At 40.3% G+C, this 14,798-nt stretch overlaps 1 protein-coding gene across 1 annotated transcript; it reads right to left on the bottom strand.

Annotated features, from left to right (window-relative positions):
• Positions 1 to 2,644: 2,644 nt before the first annotated feature.
• DLX5 (distal-less homeobox 5) lies at positions 2,645 to 9,885 on the bottom strand. Its single transcript, XM_063450754.1, has 3 exons — positions 9,073 to 9,885; positions 5,579 to 5,763; positions 2,645 to 3,345 (listed from the first exon to the last, which is right to left on the bottom strand). Exons 1-3 carry the CDS (start codon positions 9,443 to 9,445, stop codon positions 3,013 to 3,015), a joined length of 891 nt encoding a protein of 296 aa, XP_063306824.1. The 5' UTR covers positions 9,446 to 9,885; the 3' UTR covers positions 2,645 to 3,012.
• Between the last annotated feature and the right edge of the window lie 4,913 nt (positions 9,886 to 14,798).

Below are 14,798 nucleotides of genomic sequence, written 5' to 3'. Positions count from 1 at the left end.
GAACTCTCTTTACCGGAAATGTTGAGGAAAGCTGTGAAAGTCACATGGAGGGAGGTGTAACTAGGGCAGAATGAACAAAATGATTAACTCCTAAATGGCAGAGAATTGAGTATTAAAACTGCAGGGGAATGATACACCAGAACCACTCCATTAAGCTTAAAATGTCTTGGTGCCTTTGTGTTATTTTTACAAGTTCATATATACACAAACTGTTTTATATGGTGGTAAAAAAGTGTGGATTAAAAACCCCTTCTAACTGAAATAAATGGATAGTTAATGCAATATTAAACACAAATACACACACCAGTCAAGCCATAAAACTTGCTTTTACCACAGAAATCTCACTTTAACAGAGCTCTCACTTCTGCAAGGGATTCTGGGTAGGCGTATGCAAATGAGCTCAACAAAGAACCACATTTTTGCCCCAAATTCCATTCTATACAAGGAATCCTTGGAGTATGTGGCTGCTTTATACAACAGCTTTGAAACACAACACCCACCACAACTTATTTGGTATGTACTTAACAAGTAAAACCAAGCCTCCATAAGAAGCCAGTAACCTATCTCATGCTGATGAGTTGAAATAACAACGAATCAGCTGTCCATGAGTGGTTCACTGGCATTGCACCTCTTCTTGAGTTGGGTTTCAAAGCTGTTGTATACAGCAAATACATACTCCAAGGAATCCATGTTTAAGTGGCATTAACTATATATAAACACCAAATGTACATATACTGTGTACACATATGCACACATATATATGAAATACACAAAGCACACACTTGCATATACATACACACAAACTCTTAGACACACACAACATAGCACTCAAACCAGAACCAAACAAAACTTATTTGCACACACTTCCCAAAGATATTCAAGGAAATACATAATTATACACTACAACCCAAAAACACATGCAGGATAACATACAAATGCACATTATAGGTACACATTAAACACAAGACAGCTATTATATCCAACAACATAGCATAACCCACATATCCATGTGATATATACCAATAGCTCATCTAGAACATACATATACACAATATACCACACACAGACACCACCCAAACACCTTTTATACGTTGAGTCTGTATTTCTCTGCCTATACTGTCTTATATTTTTATAGACATGGAGTATGTTTGTCATTTCTCACGATACATTCCAAGATAAGAAGTGTGAGGGTTTAGACAAAGCTAAGTAACCGTCTGAATTTTATCTAACAGAAAGAACTGGCAGGCAATAACAAAGAGACAGACAGTGCGGGGAGGGGAGCAGACAGCCAGCAGATAAAACCACGGAGACAGGTAGGAGAGCCTGGGGGTATGAAGCCAGCCTTTCAGGCGGTGTCTGCATCTATTACTTACTGCAAGCCCTAACTGACAGCCTGTCCTTCTTTGTGGCATTCCCTGGCTCCAAACCTCCTGCTCTGACCACCTTCTACTACCTGTCTGCATGATCACCTACATGCAAGGACTAGCTACCTACCTAATCACCAAACTGCCTGTAAGGTCTAGCTCAATGCCTGTCAGATCACCTATCTGTGAGGTTAAGCTACCTACACGCTAGCTAGCTATCCATATGCCAGTTAACCTACCTGCCTGCAAGGTCTAGCTACCTGTCATATCATCTACCTGTCTGTGGTCTCTCTACTCACTTGCTACCTACCTGCAGTATCTAGCTACCTGAAAGCAAGGTCTATTAACTAACTTGAAAGATAACTAACCTGCAGTTTTCTACCTTCCTCCTTGATCACCTACCTGCCTGCATGATCTCTCTGTATGTCTAAATAATCACCTACCTGTCTGAAAGATATGCACATCTACCCACAAAGCCACCTTCCTACCTGATCACCTAAATGCCTGCATGGTCACATAAAGGCCTTAATAGTCACCTACCTTGACTGCATGTTAGCTTGCTAGTTAGAAAAGAATGTGACGGCAGATAAGAACCATTCGGCCCATCTAGTCTGCCCAATATTTCAAAATACTTTTAATTAGTCCCTGGCCTTATCTTAAGTCTAGGATAGCATTATGCCTATCCCACGCATGCTTAAACTCCCTCACTGTGTTAACCTCTACCACTTCAGCTGGAAGGCTATTCCATGCATCCACTACCCTCTCTACAAGTTTAATTATCCGAACACCTGTCCCTATTCCAACCTACCTAGTTGATCCCTTAAAGGCTGCAGCGGTACCTTTGTCACGTTAATATATATATACACACACACACACACACATTACACTACTATATCTATCTATATCTAGGTATCTATTAGTAAAGATCCATATAATTGCAGGTTACATCTATTCATTAACACTCCGTACTGGAGACGTTCAAAATTCCCAGGGGGATAAACCATTAATGTGTTAATGTCTTGTCTGCATAGAGGAGGCATTTAATGAAACTACAGTCAGAGTCACAATTGCCTTTAGTAGCCTAAGGATAGAACAGCGACCTTCAGATCCTATCATCAATGTTTGAAGCAACACAGTAGTTGCCATAGAGACGAAATGTTGCACTTATCTAAAAAAAATATATATATATATAAAAAAATATATATATATTTTTATATATATACGTTAATATAATTATTTCACTGATATTGGCCAATTAATAATCTATTATCAAGGTCGAAATAATTTTATTTATCCAGAATATACAGTTTAATTCATCTATCTACATTTATTTACACGATTAAAATGAACATTGAAAAAGTCTCTGGAAAAAAAAAACAAAGTGGAAAAATGAGGTCATAGATTGAAGGCACCATTCTAATAGTGTCCACAGTTGCGTCAGTTTGTATAAAAAAAGAAGTCTCCTTTGAAATGCAATAAGTTACATGCAACAAGCTTTACACAATATACTTTGCTTTTTTAAAAAAAAAAAAATCCATTTTATGCATTCATATTTTTTTCTTCTTAATATTGAAACATGACAGTCCAAAAATAATAATAATTATAATAATAAAAAATAATAAAAATTCTGAAGTTTTTTTTTTCTTTTTTAGTACAGAGTCCCTGATGCCAGAGCTAAGGGGTGTTGGAGTGAACTGTGGGTTTGAAGGTGGTTGCTGAGAGAGTTGGCTGTAGGGTACCATACACTGGAGTTCTCAATGTAAGACGATGCAGGGGAATTGTTAGAGCTCTGGGAGAGGGAGTGCACATGTGGGTGGTGGCTGAGGGATCTTGATGATCCCTGGGGCTCCCAAACGACAGGAGACTGGGGTGAATTGCAAGCCATTGGATCACTGGAACTTGGGCTGTGTTCTGGGGGCAACTCCCCATTTTTCATGATCTTCTTAATCTTGGATCTTTTATTCTGAAACCAGATTTTTACCTAAATTGGTAAAAACAAACAAACAGTTAGATTGTGGAAATAATGTATCAAATTATTAATAAATGAAATAAAAATGATAGAACATAACAAGCATGTCTACTCATACTATACACAGTTATTTATTAGGAAGGATGGAAGCTTGTGTAATGTATAAAAAAAAAACAAAAAAACTTTTAAGTACTTGAACAGTAAAATTACAGGTTCCCTGTGCTAGTTCCGTTGCTTTAGGTAAATTGCACAGTAAAATATTGTAATGTTGCAAAAGAACATTAATTTAAACACGACCTTTGCATCTCGCTATGACACACAGTACATCAATCATTTGAAAGTTTCCCTTTAACCCCTAAAAGACCACTTAAGAAGAAAGGCATGTCAAGATATTAAATATTTGCCAGATCATTAAAGCTTAATGGGTTAAATTTGTGAGATATCAGTCACTCAGCTAAAGTTTTCATTTTTAGCACAAATTTGCTTCCGTACTCCTTTAAAAATAAACAAACAAAAAAAAACCAAAAAACAAAAACAAAAAACCTTTACACTCGATTACAAAAATGCGAAATAGAAATGTGCCAGAATATTGATAGGAAGCATTTTTCATCGCCACCAAAAGGGTTAAGTGACATAATAATGTATCAGTCTCTAAAATATATTTTGCCTGTGAGTGAAATGTGTGGCTCACAACTCTTGTGCAGGAAGGGTTAAACAAACAAAAATAAAAATTCTTTCATTTATTTTAAATAGAATTTGCTTTCCGTTTCCTGATATGATATCTGGGCAATTTAGAGAGGTAAAACGTCATCGATACTATAGTAATATAAATATATAACACTCAAATCATCAAGAGCCAAGATCTCTGCCAATATCGTCACTAAACGGCAAATTGGGCACAACCTTCAGTCCTGGCCAGTTGGATGAAGAGCAAAAAGAATCTACGTGTTACGTGTATAATTTTGTAAGAGTTGGTTCTCATATGCCCACAACTTTCACTTGTATAATATATTAGTATAGATTTACTATAGTTAATAAGTAAATACAATCATAGAAATGTGTTGTAAAAATACACAGGACTGCAATTTTACTTCCTGTGGCCTAACCAATAAACGAGTCCAACTTGATTAGCACAAATTAAAGCCAAATAGCTCTCAGAATTATGATTATTTTGAGCTTTTATGGCCACTTAGATATTCTTCCTACATTTTGAGTCTATTTTTTAAATTTCACAACTGCCTGTTTCATCAATAGACTTATGTATCTTGTTTGAAATTTTAAAAAAATACTCAGTACCATATTTAATAGCTGAATTTAATGTGTAATTAACACCGAAAAAAAAACATAACTAAATTTCCTTGCAATGTAATATATTACATATTTTATTTTAAATAAATTCCAGTTTGCCAACTTGCAAACAAAACAAAATGTGCTAAATAATGGAAAACACTAGCCCTGAGTATATGCTTAGACTGGGCCTAAAATATTGCTCACACGTACAAAAGAGGGCAACACTGAAACAGCTAGTGTGTGTGAGCATTACCAAATGATATATTCATTGAAGAGAATCAGAAAATCTCAGAAGCTTACAGGGTCCAATTTAAAAAAAAAATAATATATATATTAATTTGATAAAATTGCATAATGTTGAGTCATTTACATATACATATAATAATGTTTTTTCACTCTTTATGTAAAATTATAGAAAATATTTTTTGGTTTGTTTTGTTACCGAAACTATGCAGTACAATTAATTTTAATGTTTCAGACAACAAAAAGCTTTTGTCTCCAACAGAAACAGGGGACATATTCTATAACCAGTGACTTTTCAAATATTGACCAAAGACTGGCAGAATAGGTTAAAATAGCAGAATAGGGAAAAATCCCCCATTTGGCTGAACTCAGGATCCATTTTCAACTCATTCGCAAATTGTGGATCAGCTCACTGTTAATTAAATAGATCATGGAATATGTTTAAGGAACAACTATGGGACAAAGTGTAAAGAGTGAGCAATCACAACATAAAGCAATGTAATGTCCCATGTAGCACTGACTCTGCACATGCATAGCCTTTGGGAGGCAGATTACAGAAACTGTTTGGAAAAGAAAGTTCTCAGGGTGGAGCAATCAACTTGAATATTCCACGAGTTACCATGGAGACTGCTCCACTTCGAGATCTTGGAGCGGAGTTTTCTTTATAATTGTAGCCCCCAGGCTACAGTCTGAACCCCTATGAGCTGCATACCTGTGTTTGCGTCAGTCCTAGAGAGGCTGCCAACTCTGCTCTCTCCGGCAACGCTAAATATTGGGTCTTCTGAAACCTCCTCTGTAGCGCTGCGAGCTGGAAACTGGAGTAAATCGTTCGTGGTTTGCGTATTTTCTTTGGTTTGCCATTAACCATTCTCACCTCGGGCTCAGATACTTCTTTCTCTGAAGGACAAAACACCCTGATTGTGAATTCACTTTGCCGTGTTTGATATTCTGTTATCCTGATTCGATATTCTGAATATGATAATCAATACAAATGTATATCACCCTAATCCAGATCAATATCTAACGTTCCATTTTATACCATTCTCTATCCTACCTTCAATTCTATATTCTGCTTCCTATAATAATAACTCATTTTCGTTCTGTATTACACCGTTCGTTCTAAATTCTAATTTGCATTGTATATTTTTATTCTCTAATCCACCTTCCTCCAATATCCATTAATATCCCACCTTACACTCTGCACTCTTTTTGCAGTCACATTTTACTTATTGCACCTTCTATTCTAGATTTGACCTCTCTATTCTGTACTCATTATATGACATTGCAGTTTGCACTCGAATATTCTAGTATAGTCCATATTCTTTCATTGAATGCTTGTATAGGTCCATCTCCCATTCTATATCTTACATCCCATTTTGTATCGTACACTCTTAGTGTATACTGCATTATATTCATATTCTCTTATTCCCTACTTATTACATTTATATAATATTCTTCAGTCCAGCTGACAGTCTATAATCGTTTAATATGCCACATTCCACTCTATATTTATTATGTTCAGACTCATTTCCATCGCTTCTGGGCAAAATATGACATGATTCCCTGCTTCCTCTCAGTTTATAATTATCGTAAATAATTGTACTCAGGCTATAGTAGCATAATTAACATCACCAAGTGCAGCTAACTCTGAAATGTATCACATGTACAATAAAAAGAATACTATATCACCAAGCGACAACTCTACATTGTATTACAGCTAGAATGATTGAAAGGCAACTGTGTTATCAAGTGCTTAACCCACAATGTTTTAGAGATATAACAAATAAAACAGAACTGAAAGTTATATTTGTATTTGTGTATGATTCGTTTATCAAATTCTAGATTATATTATTTACAACTGTTAGAAAAGCGAGCCGAACGATTTAACACATATTATAGAATATAATTCATAGCAGATAGATCTCCAGATATTGACATAATAATTTAGATATCAAACCAGGGGAATAATGATAAAATTACTTGAAGATTATAAAGTTTGGAATATATAAAATTGAGTCAATTAATTATATATTAAATCTAAACATTAGATCTTTATCTATACAAAGACGGTTTATATACCTCCTATTAATTAATTTATCTATTCTATCAATTTCGACTAATGTACCAATGTGTGTGTGTGTGTGTCTATTTATTTGTCTGTTTGTCTGTGCTTTTTGTGTGTATATAGGAGTGTTTCCTTGTGTGTCATTGTGTAGAGGAAGCAGTGTGATCATGTCACAGTTGCCCAGGAGGGGTAAGACTGAGCTTGTGGTCACCCTTCTACTGGCACAGACAGTGAGCGGGTACACAAGGCACCAGACAGTGTTTAATGTGTAGAGAGAGTGGTCCAGCGGAAACCCCAATTCAAACCATACACAGGCTCCAAAAGAGGGACAACTAGGAGTTCAAAGCCCCCCAGAAAGGCAGCTCTGTAATTTGCACACTATGTGGTTTCTCTGGTCAGATGAGACAGAGACAGCGGTTCACTTCTAAAAGTGGAGCAAACTTTTCTTCTATAATGTCTGAGCCCTGCAGCACTCCCCCCACCACACACCAAAAACAGTCAAACAATGAGCCTTTACACAGACACAGACCCCCAGATCCAAGCACACAAGGACCCTTCACAGCATGCTAGCCCCAAACACATCCACATAAGCAGTCTACACATAGGAATGCCCCCTTCCAATACATTGTAACAAATAAACTGTTAACTGGGAACCCCCAAAGAGAGCTGTAGCACCCCCCCCCCCCATCCCCCCATGGTCCTTACACGGACCTTATGTGTATCGAACGTTCTTCCAATTTATAGACTGTACAACAAGGTACCCTAAAAAGGCATAAAGGGGCTTGTCCACTAAACAGCTAGCTGCAGTGACTTGAAAACAAAACTATGTAAAACCACCATCCCTTTGTTAGGGGGGGAAACCGATCAATAAATATCAGAAAATCATAGTCAAAAATCCCGTTTCTATCCAATTAATAGCAGATGATGTAATCTATTGTTTGCAAAAATAAACATACTGCCATTTATTCCATGTATACACAGAACAAGAGGGGCTTGTGTTTTTCCTAATAAAATGGAGTGGAAAGAAACAATGAAAAGACTATTAGATGACAACTTCCTTTATTATTCATCCTTTTTTTTATAATAAAAGACAAGAAAATAAACATAACAAAACAATGAAATTATATATTTTTAAAAATAATGTAATTTAATAGGAAAATAACACATCTAGGCAACAATAAAAAAATAAAAATAAATACCCCCCCCCCCCCCACACACACACACACCTCCCCCAAAAAACGAAAACTATTGCTAAGTGCTATTACACTTCCCTGAGACAATTATTATTATTTTTTTTTTACTGCATTCGCTGACCTATTTTCATGAACATGGAGTCAACAGGTCTCAAGAAAGTTACACAGGCCATCTGGAGGTCTAGTGGTTCGTGTCTGTGCCCTTTGTATGGTTAATAATCAGTGGGACACATTGTTTGTGCTGGGAACCTTACCGGGGCTGCCGCCTGTGTACGTACTACTGCTGCGGGCGATGGGAGCTGCTGAGCCTTTCATTGGGTTTTTGTTTTGTTTGTGTGTTCTTTGGAAATATCTCTGCGGTTTGTTATGGTGCTGACTGGCGGCGCCTCGGTTATAAATGGAAAGAGATAAAACCCTTGAAGGAAGAGGCAGAGACATGGTTTAGGACTGGCTCAGACTGTTGTGGACCACAGCTGGGAATAAATAGCTATCGCACTCACTGCAACTACTGCCAGGGGGTGTCCTGTGTGCCTGTAATGTGTCTGTACAGATATATTACACTGCATTTCGGATACAGAAAAGATTCATTATTATGGTTTAAGTGGGTAACTTGTATAAACAGAATGCATCGAATGTTCCATGTAACGATTTCCAAAAAATAGAATACAAAGTAATGTTACATTTACTGTGTGTACATTCTTTAAACAGAATGCAATATAAACAAGGTATATGTAAGACTTAATGGCTGCAGATATTACACTGTAAATGAAATATAAATACATATAAAAGAATGTGCACACACTTTCTATATAATGTGTGTACAGACATTGATATTTTAGAGGATGTTTTATAAGAGCAGTTTGTCTGCCTATATGTGATCCTCTTTCTATTTAGCTTGGTGGTGATGGCTGTTTCTCAGATGCCCACTGGTTTCCTTGCCCCTCTTACCTGGTTGGCTAGTGGCCGCTTGCACCCTGTTGTAAGCCCCACTGTATTGGTGGTGAGGATGGTAAGGGCTTCCATAGCTGTATTCAGCATATGCTTTTGCAGGGTAGTTCCCGGCAGACCCATTCATACTATGATATTGATACTGGTAAGCATTGAGAGGTTTCCCGTAGCTAGCCGAGGTAGGCGAGCAGTAGCCATGGTGCGGGTGGGCGCTAGCTCCTCCGGGGCTGTAATAGCCCGAGTCTGTGGCTGTGGATTCAGGTAAAGTGGGTGAGTCCTGGGAAGGATGGTGCATGATGCTGGCAGCCTGGAAGGGAGTCTGGAAGTCACTGGCACGGATGGAGGGCACTCTCCTTTCATACACTCCTGTCATAGTATGGGGCTGGCAACAAGCTGGGAGGACAAGTCTGGACTCAGACAGCCATACCAAGGCTGGGACTGTCTTCAACCTAGTGAGAGGGAGGCTGAGGAGGCTTCCTTAGTGATCCAAAAAGTATAGTGATGCTCTCAGCAAAGTGAGTCTAAGAAAGCTTCTTAGTGATGCACTCAGCAGAGTGAAAGGGAGTCTGAGACGTCTTCTTAATGCAGCACTCAGCAGAGTGAGAGTGGGTCTGAGAAAGCTTCTTAATGTTGCACTCAGCAAAGTGAGGAGTCAGTTTGCTTCCTTAGTGATATACTCAGTATAGTGAGAGGGAGTCTGAGGAGGCTTCCTTAGTGATGCACTCAGTATAGTGAGAGGGAGTCTGAGGAGGCTTCCTTAGTGATGCACTCAGTATAGTGAGAAGGAGTCTGAGGAGGCTTCCTTAGTGATGCAGTCAGTTTGAGCAGGGGGAGGAGGCTGGTTGGGGAGGGGGCAGGCTGTGAGTGGCTGTGCATGCATAGACTGCTGGCTGTGGCTCACTATAGGCTTGGTTAAATCCATAATTGCTCTCTTACGCACAGCAGGGTGGATCTGGTGCCATTGGCCAGAGCATCACAAGCAGCAGCAACACCCTAACCCGTCCAACTAGTTCACAAAACAAAGCTGCTACAACAACAAGCTGAGTGGGGAAAACATGGTCCCATTCACTCCCTCACAGTGACTGCCATCAGGGCTGCATTCTCACTGTACATCCCACTGGATCATGGATGGCTGAGACTATGGCACTGCAGGTGATTACATTTCCCATGATCCCCCGATTTTATTGCTGGCTGAGCATCATGGGAGATATAGACTATTGCAGTTTCTTTGCCAAAGGTTAACCACTCCTCCCTCAGTGATTCAGAGGTATTTGCAGTTTAATTAGCAGATACTTCCACACACTGGACTGCAATGGAAACCACTGCTTCCCGTGAAATACAGGCATACACAGTGTCTGGATAAAGGATTTAAACAGAGTTTAAATAAATGGGCAAATCATCACTTTACCACCAAGTTAAATGAAAGTGGATATACATATATTAATAATAAAAATTTATTTTCATTCATTCATCCATTCATTCATTCAGTCATTCTGTCTGTCTGTCTGTCTGTCTGTCTGTCTGTCTGTCTGTCTGTCTGTCTGTCTGTCTATCTATCTATCTATCTATCTATCTATCTATCTATCTATCTATCTATCTAATTTCCTACTAAGAGGAAATCCCAGTATCATAGTAGAGTTGTCAGGATTTTATGTTTCCACTTAAAATATCCGATCACTAATTAGCGATTGCCTTTGTTTAGAGATAAATATGTAGCTGTCCAGACAGGCTACTAGTCCTGTTTAATGAACAAACGATGTGTTTTCTGCAAGCACGTACACTATCCGCATATCAGTTAATGAATGTAACCTTGTTTGCACTAAATAGTGCAAATCACACGGTATCGCCAACGACATGGATTCATTACTGATATCTCAGAATTGACACTCACATTATTCCAATCTCTCCAGCATCCAGTAACTGGCAGAATTAAATGATTATTATTTTTGAAGATAGTTTAAACCAAACCCAAAGACACAGATAACCATAGCATTATATTGTTCAGCACAACGTACAGTACATAATATTATAGATACCCATTATATATATATATATATATATATATATATATATATATATATATATATATATATATATATATATATATATATATATATATATATATATATATATATATATATATAAAAAAATAAAACCCACCAAGTAGGGATGGTAGGATAGCAGATGTCCTAAATTCCCTGGCTTTTGAGGTCTGTACATTAGGGAAATATCAATATGGCGAATATTTATCCCACTGCCCAGGTCAGACACAGCTGGAAAAACAAGCAAGCAAGTTATGACGAGTCAGCAAACTGGTACCTGAGTCCTGGCACAGTGCCAGGGGGGAAGGTTGTACACAGGTTACTGATTCCTAACGTTCTATAGTAAGCAACAGTATAGTAAACAAAGCCAGCTGCCAGCTAATATTAAAATAGGGGTACTCGAGACCCCATTCAAAACTGGGAGGGAGCTGTGCACCTGCTTCCACTCCTAGCCTCACATCGAATACCCAGGGGTGATCCTAAAATGGCCCCCTCTATTCCTATGCTCCATGTGTTGTCAGTGAGTTAATATTGAGCAGAGGCTGTGCAGGTCCCTCTTTCTCCCCTTTCTTTGGCAAGTGGACTGGAAGGATTAAATTATAATGGTGGTCTACTGGATCCATTTTGTTACATACATTTCCCTGCGTCCTGCTGCTGTGTGGTGAGGCAGGCATACAGTTGTTTCCACTTTAATAGGGTGATTCCCCCCTACCCAGATGTTTTAACTAGTTTCTCAAACAGCCAGACCTGCTATGTTTTCATTGATCACATAATAGTGCATATTGACTGTTCCTTGGTGGTTGACGCTAATAAGTCAGTATTCTAGGAATCGGCATCGAGACTGCTATCTGGGTAGGTGTAAAATTGCTCACTGCAAGTTAACTTACCTTGGTGACTCTTTTCCATTACTTGCAATTCCCAGATTTTACTAATAACATGACGTAAAGTCATGATTTTATTAATGACACGGAGGCGAGTATTATGCTATCTCTTTCTTACTTTATTCCTCAGCAGCAAAGAAAAATATAACTGAAAGAGAAAAAATATGTAGAATATGAAATATATAACAGATACAACCATATCTGCCTAGTAACAGGGCAGCCAATCAGTCTCTAGGAACAGTCCATAAATCTCCATCCTTGTATTTCCACTTCCTCTTCTTTGCCTTCTGAACCGAAGACCCAAACCGAAACATCCATATTAGTAATGATAAACTGTCAAACTGGTAACTTCCACATAACGAAATCAAGCTGTAAAACAAAGAAACATGTGGTAAACTCCAAACTTAGGACCTGAGTGTAACATATCGTATACATAATACCTGTACATAGCGAGTATCCAAGTTAGATTAATAAGGATATATGTCACACCCGACAAGAATATGCATTCAAAACAAGTAAACCAAGTGCACTTACCATGAGTGAGAAGATCACCCCGATTGAATCATAAACATAAACTTACCCCAGATCCATGGGCGGGTGGGTGGGAATAATACTCGCCTCCGTGTCATTAATAAAATCATGACTTTACGTCATGTTATTAGTAAAATCTGGGAATTTTATTAATGACACGGAGGCTCCTATTATGCTAGTTCAAAGCTGAGCCACCACCAACGAAGAAATATGTTCAATCGGGCGGAAATAGAAATCACGGAACGTAGATTCCTTAGACCAGTCCGCCGCTCTCAAGATATCGTCCAGACGACATCCCATCGTAGAAGCCTTCGATGCCATGGCACCCCTAACCGAATGTGCCGAAAAAATTGAAGTATCAATTCCTGCAGCGGAAAGTAGACCCTTAACCCATCGGGCTAACGTAGTCGAGGAGACAGGTAGAAACGGTGCCTTAAAGGAAATAAATAGTGGAGGCAAGTCCGTTGACCTCAACTGTCGAGTATGAGCCAAATAGACCTGGAGACAAGCCACAGGACATAAAGCCGGTCTGACGGAGCATCTAGGGTAGTCCACCGACTTGGAAGCCGACTTAGTCCTCCTTGAGATATTAAACGACACACCTTCAGGAGTGAACGAAATCGCGTTCCAATCCAGAGCCCTGACGTCCGACACTCTTTTGCACGAAAGTAAGCATAGCAGCATGACCAGTTTCCATGACAACTGTTTGAGGGTCAGGTCCTCATTACAGGGCCAGGAGTCCAAGAAACCAAGGACCACGTTGACGTCCCAAAAGGATGAGTATCTAGAGCTTGGAGGCCTAGCCAAGCGTATACCCTTCAACAGTCGACACACAACAGGATGTTGTCCAATCGGAGATCCATCTAGCCCTCTGTGTCCGGCCGAAATAGCCGATCTATAAACATTAAGGGTACGATAGGCCAAACCCGAATCGAAATGTTCAGTCAGGAAACTGAGCAGAGCAGTTAGAGGAGCAGAAAGTGGATCCAGCAATCTTCCCAAGCACCAGCTAGACCACACGCGCCATGCGGACTTGTAGGCCTGTCTGGTACCTGGCGCCCAGGCATTCTCCAAGAGTCGAGCAGTCGCCTGCGAAACGTCCGCGACACACCAGGGTCCCCTGAGATCAGCCAAGCCGTGAGTTGGAGCAAGTTCTGATCCACCAGTTCGTGCGAGTTCCCATCCGGGTCTAGAAGCACATCCGGCCTCATTTCGATCATCCGTGGGAAGTCTATGGCCATTTCCAGGAGACGGGGAAACCACGGCTGAGATTGCCATAGGGGAACAACCATTACCAGCGTGCAATCCTGTCTGGTCGTGTACGTCAACGTCCGGGATATCAGATTGAACGGTGGGAACGCAAAGTGGCGTCCTTGTGGCCACGTCTGTAAGAACGCGTCCACCGCAGCGGCTGTCGGGTCCGGTCTCCAACTGAAGTATTGGGGCAGTTGGGAGTTCAGTCTGGACGCGAACAAGTCCACTTGAAGAGGACCCCATAGCCGGTCCATCCTTTGGAATGTTGAGGATAGCAAATGCCAGTCTCCCGAATCTTTCAGGTAACGCGAATTCCAATCCGCCCATTCGTTGTCCAGTCCCGGAATATGTTCGGCCGTAACCGATATAGCGTTGTGGAGGCAAAACTGCCAGAAGTCCCTTGCCAGGTTCGCCAGCTGTTTCGACTTCGTACCACCCAGGTGGTTTATGTACCTGACTGCGGACACATTGTCCATGCGCAGAAGCACGCAGCAATTCCCTTGAGTCGGAGATAGGCTCCGAATGGCGAACGACCCTGCCAGAAGTTCCAGGCAATTTATGTGTAAGGTCGACTCGACCTCGGACCATCTTCCACCGGTGGAGATACTGCCACAGCGAGCGCCCCAACCGTGTAGACTCGCGTCCGACTCTATAACCATGTCCGGCGCGGAGCCGAAGATGGCCCGTCCGTTCCATGCCTCCATGTGGTCCAACCACCAACGTAGTTCGTCTCTGGAGTCGTCGTCCAGGGTCAATACGCTCTCGTACGAGCCCCCGGCCCGAAGATGGGAACCCTTCAAACGTTGTAGAGCCCGGTAGTGTAACGGACCTGGGAAAATCGCCTGAATTGAAGAGGCCAGGAGGCCGATCACTCTCGCTAGTTGTCGGACTGAGAGGGAGGGGGCCCGTAGTGCCCGCCGTATCTCCTTCTTCATCGACCGAAGTTTGGTCTCTGGTAGGAACAGAAACTGGGTAACCGAATCGACCTCGAAACCCAGGAATTCTATCCTCTGTACCG

This window comes from Pelobates fuscus, chromosome 4, assembly GCF_036172605.1.
Source record: "Pelobates fuscus isolate aPelFus1 chromosome 4, aPelFus1.pri, whole genome shotgun sequence".
In the NCBI taxonomy this organism is placed as follows: Eukaryota; Metazoa; Chordata; class Amphibia; order Anura; family Pelobatidae; genus Pelobates; species Pelobates fuscus.
The sequence above is the reverse complement of the archived record's forward strand: the minus strand, read 5'-3'. Positions and strand labels throughout refer to the sequence as shown.

Excerpts from the sequence above, each read along its gene's own strand:
- DLX5 (XM_063450754.1), bottom strand. The coding sequence starts at position 9,445 with ATGACAGGAGTGTATGAAAGGAGAGTGCCCTCCATCCGTGCCAGTGAC. Across the intron at positions 5,764-9,072 it reads AGCGGCCACTAGCCAACCAG|AGAAAGAAGTATCTGAGCCC; the intron begins GTAAGAGGGGCA and ends TTTGTCCTTCAG. Across the intron at positions 3,346-5,578 it reads TAGGACTGACGCAAACACAG|GTAAAAATCTGGTTTCAGAA; the intron begins GTATGCAGCTCA and ends TTACCAATTTAG.